At 44.2% G+C, this 24,719-nt stretch overlaps 1 protein-coding gene across 6 annotated transcripts in view; it reads right to left on the bottom strand.

The window, feature by feature from the left end:
- The window catches only part of cbl (Cbl proto-oncogene, E3 ubiquitin protein ligase), a 122,685-nt gene extending 100,870 nt beyond the window's left edge, over positions 1-21,815 (bottom strand). For all 6 annotated transcript variants that reach the window (XR_009656855.1, XR_009656856.1, XM_060943853.1 and 3 more), the window contains exon 1: positions 21,017-21,815. Coding sequence is in view for 4 of the 6 variants with exons in the window: in XM_060943853.1 (XP_060799836.1) it covers positions 21,017-21,166 (150 nt within the window). In the remaining 2 variants the exon portion in view is untranslated. The remainder of the gene's footprint in view (positions 1-21,016) is intronic.
- Positions 21,816-24,719: the final 2,904 nt, after the last annotated feature.

Here is a 24,719-nt window from a genome sequence, read left to right as displayed (position 1 = left end):
TGAACGTGATTAATAAGCTCCGTAAAAATCCTCAGCAACAGCTACAGCACGTGCTCAGTTTGCATGCGTAATGCAGTAGGCGACAGGATTCAGAAAATAAAAAAACAAACAAACAAGCAGCACATGACTGTCAAGTTCAGGGGTTTTTCTAGAAAAATTTAGTATGAGGGCGCTCACCATGGCGAGGGAGTGGGGGGGGGGGGGGGGGGGGGGGGTGCCGGTTGTCCGTCCCCCTCCGCCGTGCGAATCCTTTGAAAAATTGAGGCTACAATGGGACATTGAGTAGGGCTGTGCGATATATCGAATATACTCGATATATCGCCGAAAATTCTGCATGCGATACATAAAAATTATTATATCGTAACTATCGAGTATTTTATGGTCATCTTCCGACTTGCGTTCATTTCGTGTTTAAAACATTTCCCGGTGGTTTTCTCACTGTCCCTCAGGCAGTAACGTGACAGGCTGCCTAAGGGTAAAGAAAACAATAACGTCACGCACTCGCCAACCAATCCCGGGCGACATCTAGTGCTGAAAGGAACTTCCGGGAAGATTTTCTAGTTTCGGTTGTGTTGCCAGATTGGGCGGTTTTAAGTGCGTTTTGAACATATTTTGGGATGGAAAACGTCAGCAGTATCTGGCAACACTGCCGGCGGGAAGATTTCCTGGTTCCGGTTTACAGCGCTGACTCAGTTCGCGCAGTCGCTGGTGTTGCATAGGCTACCGTGTAAGCTCTGTCAATTTCAGTGACAAATTAAAAATGGAAGCGGACGAATTGGTTCCTAAAAGAACTAGTAAGGGGTCAGTCATCTGGCATTTTTTTGGATTTTTTTGGATTTCATGAAATGGGGTGACCAAAATGTGACATAGAGGGAGTCACTTAAAACAATTTACAACTGAAAACAACTTTTATTTCCATGAAGCATTGACCATATAAGAAAATAGAACATAGTTGTTAAGATAACTCCTGCTCTACAATGTATGATAAAATCCATAAATATTTACCCGGTTGCTAATGTAACAAGGACACGAACAAGCTTTTAAAAATAAAGGAAAAATATTGATAAAATCAATTTTTTGCTTTTATTTGCTTACTTTAAACATTAACACTGAATAAGAATTCATTAGAAATATTAGTTCAACATCATAAACACTGAAAATATGAAATACCAGTATTTCACAAACTTCATAAAATCTAAGATTTGAACAATAACAGTCATTAACAGGAAACAGTTTCATCCTATATGGGGTAAATGAGATTACTGAATTCATTACTTTACTTAGTCACACTTATATCTGCACTTCTCTAGCTTAATTTCTTAAAATAACAAGAACTTGCACCCTACCCCACGAAGTTGCGCGTGTAACGAAGACACAAACTTTTCAAAATGTCCCAGAAATGTTTGTTAATATAGGTTAAAAGGTCTCAAAACACAATTTCAGAACAAAACTGTGAGGCATTGTGACTAATGCAGATCCTTTTTTAGTGTTTTATGAATAGATCTGATAGCGACGCGAGCATGTGTTGTGGTGTGCGAGATCCCGCGAGAAGTTCTCTCGCGTCAGTTCAGCTGACCTAGATTGAGTAAATAGGTCTCGCAGGTTGTGAACGAACCAGGAAGTGAGTGGACACCAAGTCAGGATGTGAGAAAAAAAAACATCGATAATTTCTTTTATTGCCGTTTGTTTAAATTTCTTTCTACCTACATCGTTTTATAGTACATTCTTCTTTATATTAAAAACATCAATCATGATTTCAACTCGTTTTATCATTTTTTATAAGCCTGGTTTCTAACGTAACACGGTAGGACACCGCAATGTTACGTTCACAACCTATTTATAGTGGATGAATTCGAAGCTAAATAGTTTATAGAACCTTCTTAACTTTATTATGTGAGTGCAAAACTAAATTGCAAGTACCATGAAACTAATTTTATTGAAATTCCCAGAAAGTAATGAAGGTTTATTTAAGCTCAAAGTCAGCAAATATTCCATGTCACAAAAAAAACGTGTCATCCGTGTCCAGTCACAGGGGAAGAAAAGGTTTCACATTTCTTTATTTCAAAAGAAAACTTCATTTTTTTATTTATTTTATTTCTTCAAACAATATTTATGGATGATCTGCTAAATATTTCTTTAAATCATGGAAATTAAAGATGAAATGATTATGTAAACCCGGACCAATGAAAAGTAACATCATTTCATGGACTGACCCGTATCGCGAGGAGGACGTGGAACAGCAAATGCCAGTTTGTAAAGTGTGCAAAAACCCTGTCATCACGAAAGGCAGCAGCCGGAATTCTACACATCTGAGAGGCAGAGCCAGAAAACATTCAGTTCAAAAGTGTGCAAAGAGAAAAATGATGTTTTGCAGATCTCTCTCTTCTCTCCCTCAATCTCTCTCTCTATTGTGAATGTTCCAGTGGTTCTCAGTAGTCAGGTTAATAGCTTGGAGATCCATTTTTAAAATAATAATTTCATAGCTGCCAACTACTACGAATAAATCGTATTTATTATGATTTGTCGTTTTGATTACGAAAATACGAATTTACTACAATAAAATACGATTTTGCCAATTTTCATGGGTCATTTTCGAAGTCCATTACCGGTGGGATTCGTATTTGATAAAACACCGCTTCGTTCCAAGCAGCAGATACTACGCCAAATTTCATTGGCTATTGCTTGTTCTCTCAGCCAATCAATATGCTATTAGATCATCCATGGCACGCTATCGTCTGGCCTTTGTTCACGAAGTTTCTGAACAAAAGCATGGCGTTTCAAGCTTTTATGAAGATGTAGCGTAGTACTAATCTCTAAAGAAAGCATGGCTAAGGGGAAGGGCCAGCGCTTCAAGGACTCATACCAGGAGGAGTTTCCCTTCATTTCTAAGTCAAGTAAAGGCCAATTTATGCTGACAACCCAGTCCTCGCAGATAGCGTCGCAGACAGTGTCTGCGTAGCCCCCCCACCTTCCCAGATGTTCTGCGCGCACCTCCCAAAAATTGTGACCACCGCAGAAGCCTCGCAGACAAGAGGGCTCTGATTGGTCCACTCTACATCCGCTGTACACGCACTTCCGCTTCCCTACTTTCCCGGTTTGGTTTGTTTTCACGACCGCCATTTTTAAAAACACGAGCGAAGCTGGAGCAGCACGAAGAGCGGTTGATCGAGGAAGTGAGGAAGTACGTACATCTATACGACTCCAGTTCTAGTCATTATAAGTAACCAGAGGATAAACACTCCACTAACCACACCCACCAACTACTCCTAGCGACTTCACACCCCCTTGTGTTGTGGCGGTGAATAACATCGCGCACGCCTATTACTCCCCGCTCAACGATAAATTACAACTGTCTGCGAAAAGCTATCTGCGAAAGCCTTGTCGCAAGAGCATGCAGAGGCCTTAAGGGTGATCACTACGCGTTTCGTGCTCCATGTCGGCGAGACATTTTTGTGGTGCAATAACATCAACTGTTGGCTGAGTAAGCTCTGGTCTATTTCTCTAACGTGTACTCTGTCAAAAGTTATATGTGCCGATTGCATTGTTTGAAGTTTTTGCCTGATTCACTGACTATTTTCATACATTGTTGAAAAGAACTTTGCAAATTAATGCAAGATAGTTTAGTTTGTAGAATAAATTGTCAAACTATTTTGTTTTAGTCTGATTTTTCAGGGTAGTTTTGCTAGAAAGCTTTGGCGGCAGGGGGCTTCCGACCCCCCACCAAGACTCCGTACCCAACCTTGTATTACTATTTACAACTTCGGAATGTTGGCAGCTATGTAATTTAATGAAAGAGCACTTTTATTTAGGCTAAATGTCTCTCAGTGTTGAGCTGCACTTTATTGGTTTGAGCTCTGAGCAGCTCTGTATTGTTTTGCCCCTTTGTTGCAATTTTCAAGATTGTTTTTGCAGTTTGTGCCGCGTCTTTGTTGAACACAAAAATAGTCTTGTTTCAATTCAATTGTGATTAATCACGAACATGAAAATGTAAAATGTGTTGTTGAAAACCACCTGTAAAGTTAACCAAGAATGTTATTTAATCTGCAGGGATTGTAGTGAAAACAGTAAAGAGTAAAAGTTAGATTTCATGGGGTCCTTTAGAGGAGATTTCACTATATCGAGATATTGTATATCGTGAAAATGTGTATCGGGATATTCATTTTTTCCCCATATTGCACAGCCCTAATCCTGAAGCTATCTGAGAGGGAAATTGTAACAAATTGTCAACATTGAAAAAGTAATCGTCTTCTGCCCCGGACAGTCTTTGGCTTTCTTCCGTTTCGTGTTGCGGGACGACATCTTTAAATGCCCAAGCGTCAACAAAAACAACTCGCGAACAACTTCTGTCAAAAGCTCCCACGCCGGTGGGTGAAAGGTCATTCAGTCTCGAGAAATCTCGCTCTACAAGTCAGCTGACCTTGTATGTAACCCATGTCAAATCTCGCGAGAGCAGCCACGACAACTAAACAACATGGCGCCTCAGTCTGGAAAACACCAATTCGGATTGTTTTTGCACCGTCTGGCGGTGTATCTACTACGATTGGAATATTTCTGGAGTAATTATAACGTATTTGATGATCAGACACATTGTCACGTGGTGTTGCTGGGATGTTTTCATGGAGAAAAGATCGTTTTGAGAAAGATTGCATGTTGTGCAGTAGCATACAAGTGCATGGCCTAAGTGTGACTTGGGGTTCAATTGGCATTTCAGTAAGAGGGCGCAGCACCCCTGTTCCCCGGTTTAGACGAAAGCCTGAAGTTGCTTTCCATCATCAAGAAACGTATGAACCTTTCAAATCAGTGTGGAAAGTCGACGCACAGTTTCTCTCCTTTCTTACTGAAAGGATGACTGAAGCAAATAAATACATTAAAAAAAAAAATAAAAATCCCGATGACCATTTAACGTGAATCTTACACAACCTACTTACTTACTGACATGACCAAAAGTGGTACTCCGGATGCGTCACTGCAATTTGTCCAACCTCTGCTACGTTTTCGGAAATGCAACTACACGACATGCAATCACAACGTCCTCATTTCACCAAGCACTCAAACCGACAGCTTTTTAACAACTGCTGCTCAAACTGACTCTCTTGCTTGCGCAACAGCTGTGCAGGGTTACTTTCAGTACTAGTGATCAATCCGTGGGCAGGAAAGTGAGCGCCGCCTGAATGGCACAGAGGGAGCAGCTGTAGAACTGCACGACGGTGAGTCATGGTGGTGAGGGAGGGACGGAGGGAGGGAGGGAGGGAGGAAGTGGGGCCTGCCAGTCGCTCTTATCTGCACAGAAATCCACCGTCCTCAGTCCAACAGCAGCTGTGATTGGGTTTGGGGATAAACGACATCACCGTGAGGACACAACAGACCCCGTGTTGCGCTCAACTTCACCTTCTGGCTCATGCACTCCCAAAACATGAGCAAGTTCGTACAGTCCTGACAAGTTGGAGATAACACCGCTGTCACGACACGTCCTCTGAATTATCAGTTAGCGTGCATGCAGCTTCACTGAGACGCAGATACGCCAATCGCTCTCTCGTGCATACATGGATGCACATAGACATACACATACTCCCACACAGAGTGACCTTATTTTCTGAGTCGGAGAACACCAATCTAAGCATTAACGCGTCACTGGCCTGCTCCGCTCCATTTCAGTTTCCTCAGCTTAGGCGCACCAGACGCTCGCCGGCCGTGCTGTGAAAATTCTTCGATGAGCGTCTGCATGCAGTTTCCAAATCTGTTAACTCTTGAATATTTTCTATCATGAAAAACCTTATCTCTGCTTTCCAAAGAACTTTCTCTCATTAAGATCTGTTCAGTGCTTTGGGAGTAACGGCAGGCTGAAGTTGGTACAACAGAGTTCACTCTCTGCGCGGGACGTCAGGAAACTGCCGGTGATTTTCTTTTTGAGTCATGGGAAAGCGCTCAGGCTCTCTCTCTGTCCCTCTCTCTCTCTCACTCTCTTTTCTGATCGGTTTCCGACCGGATTACTCGTCAATAGCAATCAGATAACTTTTAATCGGGCTGTTTTGTTGAATCCTTCACCGTTTCTGATGAAGGATTCAGCAAAATGTTCCATCTGATAGTTTTGATGTTATGATTCACAGGAGACTCAGCTTTACCTACTTATTTTTTCAAATCAAACTGACTCATGTAAATAAATAACAATTTTAGAATATAACTAGAGTTGTTTTGATGAAAAATATTGAGATCTTCGTGGCCAGAATGAGATTTTTCAAAACCCAAAGTCAGAAACGCGAGTGCCAATTTCAATTCAGTTACCTGGAATTGTTTATTGGATGTGGATCTCACAGTTTTTTTGAGATTCGCCTTGAAAGCTGCGAATATTCATCGAAATCATTTTTATTTTTTTTGCGGTGCAGTTTCCATCAAATCCCGCGCTCTGATTGGCTGGCGAACGGGTCCGTATCGTACGGACCCCAGTGACGGACCTCTGGCGACTCGCTCATTCACAACAAACGTAGTAGCAATTTGTGTCAACATTTATTTTTGCATTTCTCAAGAAAATAGCATTAATTTTACAGCATGGATAGCGATAACGACAGTGTTCACAGCGAAAGCGAGTTTTACTACCCTGAGGAAGAAGAAATAAAAGAAAACGTTTCAGGAGAAAGCTAAAAACCTCTAACTGTTGCTAACGCCGAGCAAAAACATGGCTGAATCCTGAATGACTCCTATTTGTATAAATAGGGGACTACATAGGCGGCAAAATGTAGTTTTTTTTTCCTGCCATGGAAGTGCACTTGTATACCGAGGAGGAAGCCATTTGCATTACAGCCGTGAATGAGGATTCAAAATGGCGGCTCGGCTCGGTTTTCCCTTTCGGGTGCTCTCGTTTTCTGTTAGAATTTGGTAAAGAAAAAATAAATATATTATTTACCAGCTTAAGGTCGGTCCGTATGGTGAAATACCGTGACCTCGGCCCTGAATACTGAACTCGGCCCAGAGGGCCTCGCTCAGTACTTTCAACACCTCGGTCACGGTATTTCACCATACGGACCTCCCAGCTGGGAAATAATTTTATTTATTCTTTCATATAAACACTAGTAGGCCCTACTTTTGAGAAATACAAAGTCCTACAGAGCACAAAGAGGGGATTAGAAATAATCTTGTATTACTTGTTTATTCTGATAGAGAACGGTAGATGTGAGACATTCAGTGCTTATTTATGCAGATTTTATAATTAACACGGATTTCTCCTTCTTTGTGGTGTATAAATGAGCGTTACGGTCAGCTTTATACTGCACGAATAAAGCCATCTGATGAAACTTTGGAGAGTATCGATTTAATGGGTTTTTTTAAACCATATTAGCATAATTAATACTAATTTACATAATTAGTTTTTCCAAAAACTTGTCCAACTTTTGTATTCGGTATACAGCCATGTATGTGGCTGAGAATTTCCATGTAAATATCTTGAAAAATAAAGTTCTCTCTCTCATTATCTGTAGCCGCTTTATCCTGTTCTACAGGGTCGCAGGCAAGCTGGAGCCTATCCCAGCTGACTACGGGCGAAAGGCGGGGTACACCCTGGACAAGTCGCCAGGTCATCACAGGGCTGACACATAGACACAGACAACCATTCACACTCACATTCACACCTACGGTCAATTTAGAGTCACCAGTTAACCTAAAGGCCTCTGCATGCTCTTGCGACAAGGCTTTCGCAGATAGCTTTTCGCAGACAGTTGTAATTTATCGTTGAGCGGGGAGTAATAGGCGTGCGCGATGTTATTCACCGGCACAACACAAGGGGGCGCGAAGTCGCTAGGAGTAGTTGGTGGGTGTGGTTAGTGGAGTGTTTATCCTCCGGTTACTTATAATGACTAGAAATTTTTTTTTTTTATAATGACTAGAACTGGAGTCGTATAGATGTACGTACTTCCTCAATCAACCGCTCTTCATGCTGCTCCATCTTCGCTCGTGTTTTTAAAAATGCCGGTCGTGAAAACAAACCAAACCGGGAAAGTAGGGAAGCGGAAGTGCGTGTACAGCGGATGTAGAGTGGACCAATCAGAGCCCTCTTGTCTGCGGCGCTGTCTGCGAGGCTTCTGCGGTGGTCACAATTTTTGGGAGGTGCGCGCAGAGCGTCTGCGAAGGTGGGGGGGCTACGCAGACACTGTCTGCGAGGACTGGGTTGTCAGCATAAATTGGCCTTAACCTGCATGTCTTTGGACTGTGGGGGAAACCGGAGCACCCGGAGGAAACCCACGCGGACACGGGGAGAACATGCAAACTCCGCACAGAAAGGCCCTCGCCGGCCCCGGGGCTCGAACCCAGGACCTTCTTGCTGTGAGGCGACAGCGCTAACCACTACACCACCGTGCTGCCCGAAAAATAAAGTTATGAAGGAAAAAAAAAAAAAATTTGATCTCATTGGTTAATGAGGTCCATTTTGGACCATGTGATCCTCAGACAGAATATTACAGCAGCTTTCTAAAAATTAAGCCTTTTTTTCCCCCCAATCTGATTCGTAATATCTCAAGAATGGATAAAGGTACTTTTTACAGAATTAAAACGTGTTGTTCTGCATTCAATTCTGAATTCAACGAAAGCAGTTTCAAAGCAATTTGGACTGAATTTTCACCCGATACGCCGACTAAGAGTGCTGGCAAAACAGTGTGCCGACACGAACAACTAACACACCTGGTACAGAAATATTTAAACACATCCGAACTGATCCAGGTTGCTATGAAGCATCAAACGGACGCTGCAACGATCAACGACGCAACCCTGACACAAAGCAAAGCCGCTGCTCCCACCCTCAAGTCCATTACTGACCAAAAAGTTCATCCTTCCAGATTCCTTTTAAACTGCTGCAATGCACCAACACCTCAACCGTTTCGAGTTATAACCGCTAAAACAAGCCAGTTCCTGTTATCACTTACTTTCGCTATAAATAGTAAACCCCTCACCAGCCTGTCTGTCTGTCTTCTCACATCAAGTTTATTAAAAAAAAAAGGCAGCTCGTCATGATACAAAGAAACGACAAACTGCAAAGTCCTCCATTTTGAAGCCTGGTCAGAAAAAAAATGCTGTCCAGGTCCAGCTTTACCTCTGACTGTTACAAAAGCACCAACACTTGAGACTCCTTCCACGAACATCATGGTTTTCCCCAAAGCGTTTTAGCGGATCGGGCCCGATACGCTCGCTCTGCCTGCTGATACACTTAGTCGCTTTAGCTAAAATCCGGTACGCTTAGATTTATACCGATACGTTAAATTTCCTACCCACAAGTAACTAGATACATCGGAGAGCAAATAAGAGATCCATTTACATACGGATTGATATTTGTGTTAAACAAGCGGCCTTTTTTTCCAATGTTTGTGTTGATTCTGTCAAAGTGATACGTCTGCATGGTAGGATGTAGACAAACTAATCTGTTGGCGACGTCAAGATCACGTGTTCAAACCGTCCAATAAAAACACTGAAAGAAAACATCAGACATCCTGGAAGTTTCCGATTCGTTATAAGCGATCTCATCGGCTGCCGATGTCGTCCCCGACCAGACGGACAAAGCCGACTGATTTTAATCACAGAAGTTTGACCTAGTCTATTATCATTATGGCTTCGATCAAAGATTGGTCGACTAAACGTCAACAAACCCACGTGAGTAATGGCGTACAAAACCAGACAACAGTCACGACAACGAAAACGCCGTCAATTCTGATCACAGCGACTGGCTCAGAAAGCACTCGCTGGACAATCTGATCCACATCAGCATGGATGACAGCGAGATGGACTATGAGAGGGTTGCCCAACGTCAGGCCAAGCAAAAGCCAAGGAGAAGTAATCTGCTTTAAGGGAGCAGAAAACTTAATCCATTAGTTTGGGTTTGCAGAAACATTATGTACTAATACACTCTCACGAAGTGAAGTTCTCCAAATGTGTCAAATATCGCATAATTTCAAATAATAATCATAAGCATTTTTGGCAGTGTGATGTCACTGGGATCCATTTAACAAAAGAAGGCTCCGGATTATTCTTTTGTTAAAAGCTCACCATGACCTCACACTGCCAAATACGCTCATCATTCAAAATTATGCTACATGGCGGCACGGTGGTGTAGTGGTTAGCGCTGTCGCCTCACAGCAAGAAGGTCCTGGGTTTGAGCCCCGTGGCCGGCGAGGGCCTTTCTGTGTGGAGTTTGCATGTTCTCCCCGTGTCCGCGTGGGTTTCCTCCGGGTGCTCCGGTTTCCCCCACAGTCCAAAGACATGCAGGTTAGGTTAACTGGTGACTCTAAATTGACCGTAGGTGTGAATGTGAGTGTGAATGGTTGTCTGTGTCTATGTGTCGGCCCTGTGATGACCTGGCGACTTGTCCAGGGTGTACCCCGCCTTTCACCCGTAGTCAGCTGGGATAGGCTCCAGCTTGCCTGCGACCCTGTAGAACAGGATAAAGCGGCTAGAGAGAATGAGATCATGCTACATTTGACACTTAACAAATTCTCTTCATGAATGTGTTTAAGTACATAAACTTTCTGCAAACTTAAATGTATGAATTAAGTTCTCTTTTCCTTTAAATATATGTTTTAATCTTAATCTAGTCCATTTAATAAAGTGCTAAAATTTAAACTTTAATATAATATGCAGTTGCCTTACTTTTCTTTTCAGTGTCTCTTCCGTATGGTGAAATACGGTGACCGAGGTCTTGAAAGTACTGAGCGAGGCCCTCTGGGTCGAGGTCAGTATTTAAGGCCGAGGTCACGGTATTTCACCATACGGACCGACCTTAAGCTGGTAAATAATATATATATTTTTTTTCTTTACCAAATTCTAACAGAAAACAAGAGCGCCCGGAAGGGAAAACCGAGCCGAGCCAACATTTTGAATCCTCATTCACGGCTGTAATGCAAATTGCTTCCTCCTCGGTATACAAGTGCACTTCCATGGCAGGGAAAAAACTACATTCAGGATTCAGCCATGTTTTTGCTCGACGTTAGCAACAGTTAGAGGTGTTTAGCTTTCTCCTGAAATGTTTTCTTTCATTTCTTCTTCCTCAGAGGAGTAAAACTCGCTTTCGCTGTGAACACTGTCGTTATCGCTATCCATGATGTAAAATTAATGCTATTCTCCTGAGAAATGCTGGCAAAAATGTATAAGATTTTTGATAATCTTATTAATAAATCTTATCCAAAAAAAAAAATGTTGACCAAAAAAAAAGCGCTACTATGCTGCTTGTTGTGAACGAGCGAGTTGGCAGAGGTCCGTAACCAGGGTCCGTACAGACCCGCTCGCCAGCCAATCAGAGTGCAGGATTTGATGGAAACTGCACCGCGAAAAAAATTATGGTAATTGCATCAGAAACATTCTAAATCATTACAGTTATAGTAATACAGCGACTTATTTTAAAGTGGCAGTTCTTCAGTTCAGATCCCTTTGTGATCAACAGGAGGTCATGATGATCGATTCTCTTCACTGGATTGCGTAAGATGGACCAAACCACTGGTCATATTTTCATGCACATTGTTACAACACGACTTGAGCATAGATAATTAAGGGATCCTCGTAGATTTTCAATCTATCGTATACCTCAGTAATCTATAACAAAACAGTTTAACTCGCATGTTGAACTTTAAGGTGAAATTTCTAATACTATTTAGGTCAGAAATCATTGAAACACTGGTAAAATCTATCCTATAATCATGTATCGAAAACCTCTCAGAAACCCTGAAAACGCACCCGAGAGCATCTATTTTAAAAAAAAATTATCCAAGGGGACCATGTGCCCGGACCCCCCCCGAGTTTTGCTTTGCACCTTCGGTGCTCGCCTTCATGCCGTTGGCGCTTGTCTGCGTATCATCACGCCAGAATTTAGGGCTTTCATTTTTTTCTGGGGAAAACACTGAATATGAAACAAATTGCACAAGGTTTTTTTTTTTTTTAAATTAAATAAAATATTAAAGATCTTCTTAAAGACTTCGATTATGTCATGGATGGGTCATCAACACTGATCTGGGATAATGTAGTGGCATAAACTGCCACATCGTCATCCTTCCTTAGAATGCAGTGGTGGACAAATTGCTGGTCTGCCCCAAAAAGTATATTAGATTTAAGAGGGAGGGGAAAAAAGTATGACATGCAAACCTTGGCTTACTTCTGTGTCAGCAGGTTTTCATATTTAAATCAGCCAACGCTGCAAGCGCAGAATAAAAGACGCCACCCAGTCTGGCAGCAATTAGAAATGATGACATTCGTCCGATTCTTATGCAGAGATGCACAACTTGGACCAAACGTCAATTCAGGGATTGAAACTCATGTTCTTCAGGAACTGGAATGGATCCAGGAGTTATCGTGGGATCACTGCGCTTGAGGCAGGAACACACCTTCATCTCCAGAGCACCATGCGCGCACACACACACACACACACACACACACCTCAGTACACAAGCAGCCAGTCCATGTACTGGGAGGAAACTGGAGGACCGTGAGACAGCAATCGCACCCACTGCCCCACCATGTATGATCTGTCTCTACTGAAACCAACACGGACCAGCGATTTAACTTAACACAACTTACAGTGTCTGGCAAAAAAAAGTATTCATCCCCCTTGGTGTTTGTTCTGTTTTGACGCATTAGCACCATTTGATTGACACAACATGCCGACCACTTTAAAGGTGAAAATTGTTGTTTTATTGTCACACAAACAATAAGATGAAAAAACAGAAATCTGGAGTGTGCATAAGTATTCACCCCCTTTCGTACAAAACCCCTAAATAAGAGCTGGTCCAAACAATTCACTTCATAAGTCGCATAATTAGTTGATTAAGATCCGCCTGCGTGCAATCAAAGTGTCACATGATGTCTGTATAAATCAACCTGTTCTGGAAGGACCCTGACTCTGCAACACTACTAAGCAAGCAACATGAGAACCAAGGAGCCTCCAAACAGGTCAGAGACAAAGTTGTGGAGAAGTATGGATCAGGGTTGGGTTATAAAAAATATCCCAAGCTTTGAATATCCCAGTGAGCACCATTAAATCCATTATAGCAAAATGGAAAGAATATGGCACCACTACAAACCTGACGAGAAGGCCGCCCACCAAAACTCACAGACCGGGCAAGGAGGGCATTAATCAGAGATGCAACAAAGACACCAAAGATAACACTGAAGGAGCTGCAAAGATCCACAGCAGAGATGGGAGTATCTGTCCATAGGACCACTTTAAGCCGTACGCTCCACAGAGCAGGGCTTTATGGAAGAGTGGCCAGAAAAAAGCCATTGCTTAAGAAAAGACATTTGGAGTTTGCCCAACAGCATGTGGCAGACTCCCCAAACACATGGAAGCTGATTCTCTGGTCAAATGAGACTAAAATTGAACTTTTTGGCCAACATGGGAAATGCCATGTGTGATGCAAACCCAACACCCTGAGAACACCATCCCTACAATGAAGCATGGTGGTGGCAGCATCATGCTGTGGGGATGTTTTTCATCTGCAGGGACAGGAAAGCTGGTCAGGACTGAAGGAAAGATGGATGGCACTAAATACAGGGCAATTCTGGAGGAAAGCCTGCTTGAGTCGACCAGAGGTTTGAGACTGGGATGAAGGTTCACATTCCAGCAGGACAATGACCCTAAACATACTGCTAAAGCTACACTGGAATGGTTTAAAGGGAAACATTTAAAATGTCTTGGAATGGCCTAATCAAAGCCCAGACCTCAATCCAATTGAGAATCTGTAGCATAACTTGAAGATTGCTGTACACCAACGCAACCCATCTAACTTGGTGTTGGAACAGTGTTGCCTTGAGGAATGGGCAAAAATCCCAGTGGCTAGATGTGCTAAGCTAATAGAGGCACACCCCAATTGTAATTGCAGCAAAAGGTGACTCTACAAAAGTATTGACATTGAGGAGGGTAAATACATATATACACTCCAGATTTCTGTTTTTTCATCTTGTCACCCCCCCAAAAAAAAGCGCACCTTTAAAGTGGTAGGCATGTTGTGTAAATCAAACGGTGCTCGCCACCCAAAAATCCATTTTAATTCCAGCATGCAATGCGACAAAACAGGACAAACACCAAGGGGGATGAATACTTTAAGACACTGTATTTGAGCATTGTACCTCAGCAGCCACTTACTATTTTGCACAGGCTTCCAAACGGTTTTCTTCCGTTTTTAGAATCCGAGATGCAGGTGACAGCTTTTGATGTTTACTCTGGGGGGGAAAGAAAGTAGCTTCAGGATTAGATGATGCGGCTGAAATTTCTGGACTTGATAAGCCCGAGCAGTCTTAGAGGCACATCCGAGACCGGAATGCTCTCTAGCTTCAAAGTGGATAATGGAAATCAGATATGCTTCTTCACCTTCGTGAACTAAATTGTTCATTCACCCCCCCCCCGACCAACTTGCATTTATTCAAAGTGTGTGTAAATGCCTGCGGTGGGTGGTTGGTTGTTTAACTGACTAAACGAAGGCAGCGTAAGCAGAATGGAAACGATAAGACGGCTGTGGCACGGCGTGCTCAATCAAGCCTTCGTTTGGAGAAAATGTCCGGAAAACCGTTTCTTACCAGATCACATTTGTTACAGAATTAGCGTTTAGACCAGTAAAAACACTTCCTTTGCCAAGTGTGTGCAAAGAAAAGGAGAAGTGGAAGGAAATGAATAACCCTACTGTGTGCCTTAACTAATGATTAGCCTGGAGAAAATCAAAGAGCAGCCATTCATTAACAACGAGATATGAACAACAGGAAACAAACTAATTTGTTTAGCCCTTCTTCCTATCAGATTTCCGAACAGTATCTAATCTCAGTATATGGCACATTTGGATGCTTTGCTAATAATAATCATAAAAAAATTTTAAAAAAACCACAAACACACGACTTTTTACTCTCCGGTGCTTCGAGCTGAAGAAGCTCCAGGTCCATGTGGTTGACTGTGATGGACGGCTGGCTCCGCTATACGTAGCGCAGTCCATCTCTGAGACTTCCAGATAACCCATTCAAGTGCTCAAGATGCTGAGCTATATTTACACCCTCTCTCTCCATCCATCCATCCATCCATCCATCCATCCATCCATCCATCAACGAGATCTCCTCTAATACAGATGACGCAACCAGTTCATTCTCAGAAATTCCAGTCATGGGGCTTTGTCGCTGCTGAAACAAGACCGAGAGAGAACCGTGTAATCAATAGACAGGCTGACGAAGCCCTTAATGACCATGCTGTCAGAGCATCCACTCATTTCGAGGCCTTAAAGGGAAAAACCCACGATAAAAACGAACTTCACAGGTCTCTAGTTGCAATCTCTTGTTTCCAGCAGCGTTCAATGACCTCCACCATACAACCAAACACTTGTTTGACCATCTCACCCAAACTCTCGCCACAGAGTCGGAAGCACACAGTTGGCTCGGACGCGTTTGTACGCTGTACAAGTACAATTATACCAGCCACGTTCACTGGATATGAGAAGTCGCCCGCTCTGACTGGCTAGTCTACGACCAGGCTATCAGCTCATATACCGTAAGGAGAGGAAAACAAAATGGCGGCGCGTGTCGCTGAACCAACTGAGGACGAAATAAAAACTGCTCGAAAACAAAACCCTCAAAAAATACAAAAAAATTAAAAATGGACTAAGTATTTGATGGTAGCGTCTTCCCCCCCCCCCCCCCCAAGAATTTTCTTAGCTCATTTTTCACAAATTTCTCCTGTCGTTTCGCTGCTTTGTTCACATTTCCGAGCAGAAATTATTTTGTATCAAGTTTTTATTGATGGAATTTGCAAAAAATAAAAATAAAAATGCTCCATTTCTCAAAATCCAGTGAATGCGGGAAGAATAAAGCAGTTATTCCACTCAATCTCTGAGATGTGTACGACTCAACCTCATGAAATAACTGTTAAAATGCCCCTTCGTTAGAACTAAACCTGTTCCAATGCAATAATGCTGCCGTGCACGAAGAAAAGGTCCATGAAGACACGGTTTGCCAAGTTTGCTATGGAAGAACTTGAGGCCCTGTCCACACGGCAACGGATTCAGGTGAATCCGATAAAATTTATTATCATTTCAGCCTGGCGTTCACACGGCACCGGCGTTTTGGGTGCCCCAAAACGATATTTTTTGAGAACGGTTTCCAGAGTGGAAAAAAATCTGGCAACGGCACTGTTGCGAAGTCGTCTGGATGAGTAGAATGGATTTGTTTACGATGACGTCACAACCACATGACTAGAACAAGTCATCACGCCGGGTAGAAGGGCTTTATGCGCATGCGTCCTACTTCTTCTATTGTTCTGGTGTCTCCGATGGGACCGTCTTACAGCGCACGTAGAGGTGTGGCATGTGTATTGCATCGTTTTCAGCAAGCATTGCGTTGCCATATGTACCTGATATTTTACTGATCCGTTGCCCATGTGGACGCGATATTTTTTTTTACCCGCTAAAAAAAAAAAAAAAAATCTCGTTGCCGTGTGGATGTAGCCCGAATGTCCCGTACAGAAACCCTGACCCAACACTTTTGGGATGAGAACTGGAATGTTGTTTGCACGCCCTCCTCACGTAACGCTCTTGCGACTGAATGAACCCAAGTCTCCACGTGCCAAGATCTTGCATCAAGCCTTCCGAAAAGACTAGAGGTTATTATAAGAGCAATGACATACGAGTAAGGTGTCCACAAACTTTTGGCTACAGTGTATTAAATGACCCACGCTACACAACCAAACGTTTGTTTGACCGTCTAGCCCAAACTCTCACCGCATGACTGGCGCGGACGCATTTGTATGCTGTATAACTACAATTATTCTAGCCGCATTCACCGGATATGAACAACCGTGCGCTCTGATTGGCTACTCTACTACTAGGCTATCAGCTCATATACCACGAGTAGGAAAAAAAAAATGGCGGCGCGAGTTGCTTCAACAAAGTCGTAGTAGACAAAAAGTGACAACAGAATTGAGCCGAGTTCCAGCTCAACCGGCATGAAATTAACTGTGAGCTCAGAGACCTCGACGGACAAAAGGACTAAAGTGCCGCTGCATCGGTCTCTTTAGGTAACAAGGGCTCCAAAATTCTTGCTGGCACCACGATCAGCAGGGAGTCAAACGGCACTGTGGGTAACACTGGAACTGTTTAACCAGACTAACATGCTGTTACTTTTTTTTTTTTTTTTAAATAAAACTCAATTTTATTCTGGAATAGTTCTTGGATCCCTATGAAAGATCAGCTGTTCATTTAAAAAGTTCACGTGGAGGATTACAGGTTCTACGCAGAACCTTCCAACAAAAAGTGCTTTCCTATCTGAACAGCTCCGACGCAGAACCCTGAAGTATTCAATAAGTGCTTGCAGCGCGTTTCTTATATCAGCGGAAGTGCTTTATTCTCAGACCTCTTCCTGCACCAACGCAGCGACCTAAAGTCCGTCTGGGTGTGATACAAGTGCGATTGAGGAAGTTCTCTCTTTTCTGAGCTGCTCGTGATGTTTGTTCTGCTTTTCGTCTAAAGAACACAGCGGATTAAAGCTGAATCGGCACGTTAAAGGAACATCCTGTGTCCCCGGCAGAGCTCGGGGAGGAAAAAAAAAAAAAAAAACTCGGACGAGAACCTTTTGGTGGGTTTGTTCACTCGATGTGAGCGAGCTGTGTCTTCTGCCTGCGCTCGTGAACACTTTTCTTGACTTGTGTATTGGTGAGAATCTCACCGGAAACACAAGGTCAGCACGTAACCACAATTCTTTCCATGAACTGCAGTTGTGCACCGTGCGTCAAAAGCCATCGAGATGTACTGAAACGTAGGGGGAAAAATTGAAAAAACCATTACATGTGATTGATTAGATCTAAAACACTTCTGCTTTATATTCTTACACATAATTGTTTCTCTAAAACGGACTTGACTTTTGTCACGTGTTGGAAAAAAGATCCAACATAACCTGAAACGAGAGTAAGCCGCGTGCATGTGGGGTTCAATCCGAAAATATTACACTAATTACAGGATCAGCTGAGCAGTCCCTCGTGTAATTACCCCACACACACACACACACAGGTAGACGTGGCTCTGTCTTAATAACCGACTGTGTCGGTCATGTGATGTTCCAGTCACATGACCTGACCAGAGCCAGACTATTTTATTTGATCGCAGTGACTGAGGCATGAATTATTGTTATATCTTTCTGCAGCATGAAATGGCCATGACTTGATGCACTTCCTTTTGAAAAAGTGAGCCAGAGCGACTGTGTGTTTGAGCGATTTACACAACAGTCAAACGTGTTTGGGAAACACCACACCCTCGCCAAATCTAAACAAACCTGATAATAGCTTTGTGAATTCCCTAAATACAGACGAGGAGTTCAACAAGAGGATGATCTTGTACAGGACAATATTTAATTTTAGATCCACTGGGAGCCTTCAGATAAATTCAAATATTAGGTCGTGTGATGGAATGATACGACATTACTGGACTAATTGTGTACCCCAAAAAAAAAAAAAAAAAAAAAAAACCTCATTCGGTCTCCGAGCTTGCAAAAGATTCGTCCAAACAGTGCCTGTAACACACAGACAATCTTGCACAATCGAAACCTTCATCTGAATAAACCCAAACCGAAAAAAAAAAAAAGATCAGAAAGGGGGGCTCATGTACAGGAAGGGGATCAGGACATTTCATCTCAAGCCTTTTTCATACGGTACGCACTGTCAATTATTTTGTGTGCGCACGACAAGATCAAGAGAAAAAAAAACTAAACAGAAAAGAGGATCGGAAATCTGCACAGGAGAATAAGGCTCGGCAATGCGCGCTGACGTGGCGCAATACTTTGCGCTGAACTTGCATTTTAGAGCGATTAGATTAAACTTTATTGATCACTTTGGGAGGGTTCTCTCAGGGAAATTTAAATTCCAGCAGCATCATTACCAAATAAACAGAAAATAGAGAAAACTTCTAGATAAATTAAGTATTAACATATACAAATATAAAAAATTAAAGTATGGGGGGAAATCTAGCAGGAGAGGTAATGCACATTATATTGCACATTTATTTTCTCAGTCTTTATACAGGCACGCTGATGCCTCGATCATGTGCAGGTCAGCCTCATTAACAAGCAGGTGTGCGAGAGTCCGCTCAGCATGCGTGCGCAGTCCGGAGCGCGCCTTCAGGTGCACACGTCCAAGAGTGCAGTTCCGACACCCACATAATAGCTGGAGCCCGAAAAAAGGACATCTGGCAAGAGTTTGTATGTATGCATATGAACGCGCCTAAAATTGACACTCGCTGATTTCCATCATTTCCGGTTTCATTTTGCAATCGCGGCCTCCGACATGCACGAGGAAGCAGTTTCTATCAAATATTTCTTGTATTTCACATGATTAGTAGGTAAGGACCCATCGTTTTGAACACGCTTGCTGAAAAAGGCGAGTCTGGGGCGATCTTTACTTGCCGTTAGATTTCACAACTCGCATTTGGTGAAACTACACGCTGCAAAAAAGTGTCGGTCAAATTTGGTTGAGAATTCTTCCTTTTTTCTGAAACAAATACCTGAAATATAAAATAAAAATCGATAGTGTGTACGAAAAAGGCTTTGGACGAAATGACCTGTATCGACGGGAAGACATTCTGCCAAAAACGTACTGAAAACCCTGCTGCTCGAGAGCAAAACCCACCCTTAGAGGCGGGGCATGTCCTCGAGAGCATTTAATTGGATGAACACAAGACTAGTACAGGATGAGTCATCAAAAAAAAGAGAGGGGGAGTTTAAGGTTTCCTTTGAGTAAGTGATAGTGAATTATATAAAAATATTTTAAAAAAGGGTGTTTTCAGGGACACTAAACTAAGAAGCAAATCAGAGAGCAACAGTGTAAGAGACAGAGAGAGAGAGACACAGACAGAGAGACAGAGAGAGACAGGTGTGAGCTGGATGTGATCAGTTCCTGTTGCTTTGCATCTAAAATCAATCATGAGGTGAAAACGAGATGAGCCGCCTGAGCAAAAGGAAACAGACCTCTAACAGCCACCTAGATAAAGCAGTCGGAGTGGAGAGAGAGCGAGGTGAGGGGAGAGAGAGAGAGAGAGAGAGCGCGCGAGAGAGAGGGGTGAGAGAGAAAGGGGTGAGACAAAAAGGGGAGAGAGAGAAAGGGGAGAAAGGACAGAGAGAAAGGGGAAAGAGAGAGGGGTGGGGGTGAGACAGGGGAGAGAGAGAAAGGGGTGAGAGGTGAGACAGAGGGGTGAGACGGGAGAGAGAGAGAGAGAGAGAGAGAGAGAGAGAGAGAGAGAAAGGGGTGAGAGGTGAGAGAGAAAGGAGTGAGAGACAGGGGTGAGAGGTGAGACAGAGGGGGGGGTGAGACAGAGACAGAGGGGGGGGTGAGACAGAGAGAGGGGGGGGGGGTGAGACAGAGAGAGAGGGGGGGTGAGACAGAGAGAGAGGGGGGGGTGAGACAGAGAGAGAGGGGGGGGTGAGACAGAGAGAGAGGGGGGGGTGAGACAGAGAGAGAGGGGGGGGTGAGACAGAGAGAGAGGGGGGGTGAGACAGAGAGAGGGGGGGGGTGAGACAGAGAGAGAGGGGGGGGTGAGACAGAGAGAGGGGGGGGTGAGACAGAGAGAGGGGGGGGTGAGACAGAGAGAGGGGGGGGTGAGACAGAGAGAGAGGGGGGGGGTGAGAGAGAGAGAGGGGGGGTGAGACAGAGAGAGAGGGGGGGTGAGACAGAGAGAGAGGGGGGTGAGACAGAGAGAGAGGGGGGTGAGACAGAGAGAGGGGGGGGTGAGACAGAGAGGGGGGGGGGTGAGACAGAGAGAGGGGGGGGTGAGAGCACTGGGGACTTGATTTCTAAGAGAAAGGAAAAATAATAAAATAATAAAGCACAGTTCTCTGTGTGGAGATGAGCGGCTGATCTGATCCGACTCTCTGATCTCCGGCATCCGGTCACACAGAGAGAGAGAGAGAGAGGGAGAGAGGGAGAGAGAGAGGATCACACAGGCCAGGCTAGCCGGATTAGCCAGTAAGCTAACAAGCCCAGACCGGGCCATGTCTCGATCAAGCCTCGCTTTGTGTCCGGCTGCAGAGAACAGGCGCTTACCTTATCCATGAGCTTCCAGCACTTCTCCACCGTCTTTTTGTCCACAGCTCCGGGCTGGTGATGGGAGTGATGGAGGTGATGGTGAGGCTGAAACGCGTCCTTCATCATCCCGATGAGTCCGCCGCCGCCTTTCTTCAGGTTTCCTGCCATGTTTCAGCGGCTCGGAGTCGGACAGCCTCACTGCTGCTGCTGCTGGAGAGACCCGGCCCGCGGCTCCGAGTCCAACAAGCGGGTTCACTTAAAAACAAAGAGGGGAAAACAAGCAGAACAGAGCCCAACCCCCCGGTGAGGACAGCGCCCGAGTCACTCCGAGCGAGGGTCCTCCGTCGGGGGGAGGAACAGAGACTCTACCGAGGCGCCGGGGCCATTAAAGCCGCTCCGCTGCAGTCAGGCGCGCTGTCACTGGCGTCGAGCCGCCGACAAAACACACACAGCACACCGCAATGGCGGATTCTAGCGCTTTCCGCCAGCCACTCAAACAAACGAGTCGTTTTTCACCGCCGTCCTGTTGAGCTCCGTCCCGTCCTGCGCACACTGCTTCCCGTTTCCCCCCCGCTCCGTCTCCCGCAACGGGAAGTTCAGCTCACGGCTGCACAGCAGGAGGGGCCACCGAACCCACACCCGAACAGCCAGCAGCTCCCAGACGCCGCCGCGAACCACCGACGAGCCGGAATTCCGCCGCAATCCACCGACAACTCAAAAAACCAGCGACAGATAAACAACTGCTAAACAAATACACTGACAAACACCAACAGCGGCTTCCGGTTCCCCCTCCCAACGGCTGACTTACTCTCTTCCTCTTCCGCCTGTCTGCGCAAAGGACCGCCCCTTTCTGAAACTCCGCCCACACAAACCACGCCCTCATCCTACACCACGCACACTTGAGCTCGACTTTATTCTAAAGGAATAATAATTATTGCCATTTCAGAGTATTTCCCCCACTTTCCTCTCTTCCCCACATCTTATTCTTTTTATATTTGTATATGTAAATAATTTAATGTAATTTATGTAGAACTTTTTTCACTATTTTCTATTCATCCTGTAATGATGCTGCTGGAATCTTAATTTCCCTGAAAGAACCCTCCCAAAGGGATCAATAAAGTTCTGTCTAATCTAATCTAATCTAATCTAATCTCGTGGTTAGCACTGTTGCCTCACAGCAAGAAGGTCTTGGGTTCGAGGGCCTTTTTTACCTCTTTTCCACCAAATCAGTTCCAGGGCTGGTTCGGGGCCAGTGCTGGTGCTGGTTCACAACTCATTCAACTTGCGAGCCAGCTGAAAACCAGTTTGCTTTTCCATAGCTCACAGTGCTAAGGGAAGCCACGTCATTACGTCACTGTATATGTCAGTTACATCGTTGTATACGTCAGTTACGTCGCTATACGTCAGTTACGTCGCTACGTTTGCATAAACCTTGGCATGACTATCGAAGCAAAAACAACAACAATAATAATAATGGATGACTTCACTAATGGATGTACAGCTGCTGCTTCTCGTCGCTTAAAAATGGCGACCTTTCGTGGTCTTGCTATTGTTGTTGGTCTTATCAACTCCGCCCCACCCGCTGACGTAAGCGGTTCTTTCCTCTGGCCCAGCAGAGAGTTGGTGCTAGCCTGGAACCGGTTTTTCTGGCCCCAGAGCCAGTTCTTTGTCAGTGGAAACAGAAAATCCGGTTCCAAACTAAACACTGGCCCCGAACCAGCCCTGGAACTGCTTTGGTGGAAAAGGGGCATGTGTGGAGTTTGCAGGTTCTCCCCGTGTCTGTGTGGGTTTCCCCCAAAGACATGCAGGTTAGGTTAACTGGTGACTCTAAATTGAGCGTAGGTGTGAATGTGAGTGTGAATGGTTGTCTGTGTCTATGTGTCAGCCCTGTGATGACCTGGCGACTTGTCCAGGGTGTACCCCGCCTTTCGCCCGTAGTCAGCTGGGATAGGCTCCAGCTTCTCTGTAGAACAGGATAAGCGACTATAGATAATGGATGGATGTTTGCACGGCCATTCTTTTGCATCTTTATAAAAATGAAATATAATAATAATAATTATTATTATTATTATCTATAACTGCTTATGCTGTACAGGGTCGCAGGCAAGCTGGAGCCTATCCCAGCTGACTAGGCGGTACGGTGGTGTAGTGGTTAGCGCTGTCGCCTCACAGCAAGAAGGTCCGGGTTCGAGTCTGAAATAAATTATTCTTTTGTATTTTTAAAAAATAATCACCTGTGTATTTATACCAGGGGTCACCAAACTTTTTTCTCTGGGGGCCACATTGTCGTTCCTGACTGTGATGGGGGGCCGGGGTCGGGTCAGCTATATCACATAGAATTGTATGACCCAGACAAATATGACCACCAGCAGGCCTCATTGTGTAGTAGAGATTACTAGCCTGGCACGGCCATCCCCGCTACTATATCCCCACTACTATATCCCCACTACTATACCCCCACTACTATATCCACACTACTATATCCCCACTACTGTATCAACACTTGATTCCTGGCACATATTTGTTTATCTTTACTAGTGGTTTGCAAAAGTAGTAATCGAGTCTTCACACTTTGTTTTAATTTGAAATACCACAGATATTCCATTTATTTATTTTCTAATAAAAATAATATCAAAGCTGTCAAGGTAAGAAACATCTGCCTAGTTGAGGTGATTGACACTGGCAAAGGTGAGTGGAAAATTATAAATTGTAGGTAGGCCTGTTGATATTATTAATAATATAAATAATAATTGTATGCAGCACTTAATAAAGGTCAAATAAATAGGCCTATAAAATAAATACATTTTAAAAAACAGTGAAGTTATAATAATATGAGCAATAGATCACAGCAGTTGTGCTGTGTCCTGCACATCATTGCTCTCATCCATGGCCAAAGCAAAAAACTCGAATTCTGACGCTCTGTCATTCAGCTGGTCATGCACGTTGTCCCCCAAATCTTCGGTTCGCCTGGTCATAGTAGGTGCGGAGAAACTCACCGCGTTGAGCGCATCCTTCTTGTCGGGACACACCTCCTCGGCCACAGCAAGCATGCATACTTTAACAAAGTCCCCATCAGTAAACGGCTTTCCATGGGTAGCTAGTAGGTGAGCTGCCTTATAGCGCGCTCGGACAGCAGCCTGGTTGATCCGGGTTTGGCGAAGGAATACATTCTGTTGTACAGCCAGTCTGCATTTCATCCTCCGAATCCTGTCTTCTCTTGTTTGCCCTCGCAAACTAGCATACTCTTTGTGGCGGGTTTCATAGTGACGACGCAGATTATATTCTTTGAAAACCGGCACACTTTCTTTACATACAAGACAAACTGCACGGTCCTTACACTGAACGAAAAAATAATCGGTGGCCTGCTGTTCTTTAAAAACTCTGCACTCTCTGTCAGCTTTTCGCTGACCGCTAGCCATTTTGCTGTCCTGAACACTGACAGTTCTCTGCGCGTGCGCTGCCTGTCACTGCTTGATCGCAAGCATATGACGAAAATTCGGAAAATATGAATAGTTCATTTTATAACTAAATATCAATTTTAATTGATAAAATCAACAAAATACAAGATGCAGACATGTTATTATTTGCCAAAAAGCAATTTTAAAAAAATAGGCCATGACCACTTTTGGGGATTGCCTCATAGGGCCGGTTCAAGTGATGGGGGGCAGAGGGGCTGGGGGGCCGGTCAAAGGGGGGTGGCGGGCCGGATCTGGCCCGCGGG

The sequence above is a fragment of the Neoarius graeffei genome, chromosome 17 (genome assembly GCF_027579695.1).
Source record: "Neoarius graeffei isolate fNeoGra1 chromosome 17, fNeoGra1.pri, whole genome shotgun sequence".
In the NCBI taxonomy this organism is placed as follows: domain Eukaryota; kingdom Metazoa; phylum Chordata; class Actinopteri; order Siluriformes; family Ariidae; genus Neoarius; species Neoarius graeffei.
This window is presented reverse-complemented; position numbering and strand designations above follow the sequence as displayed.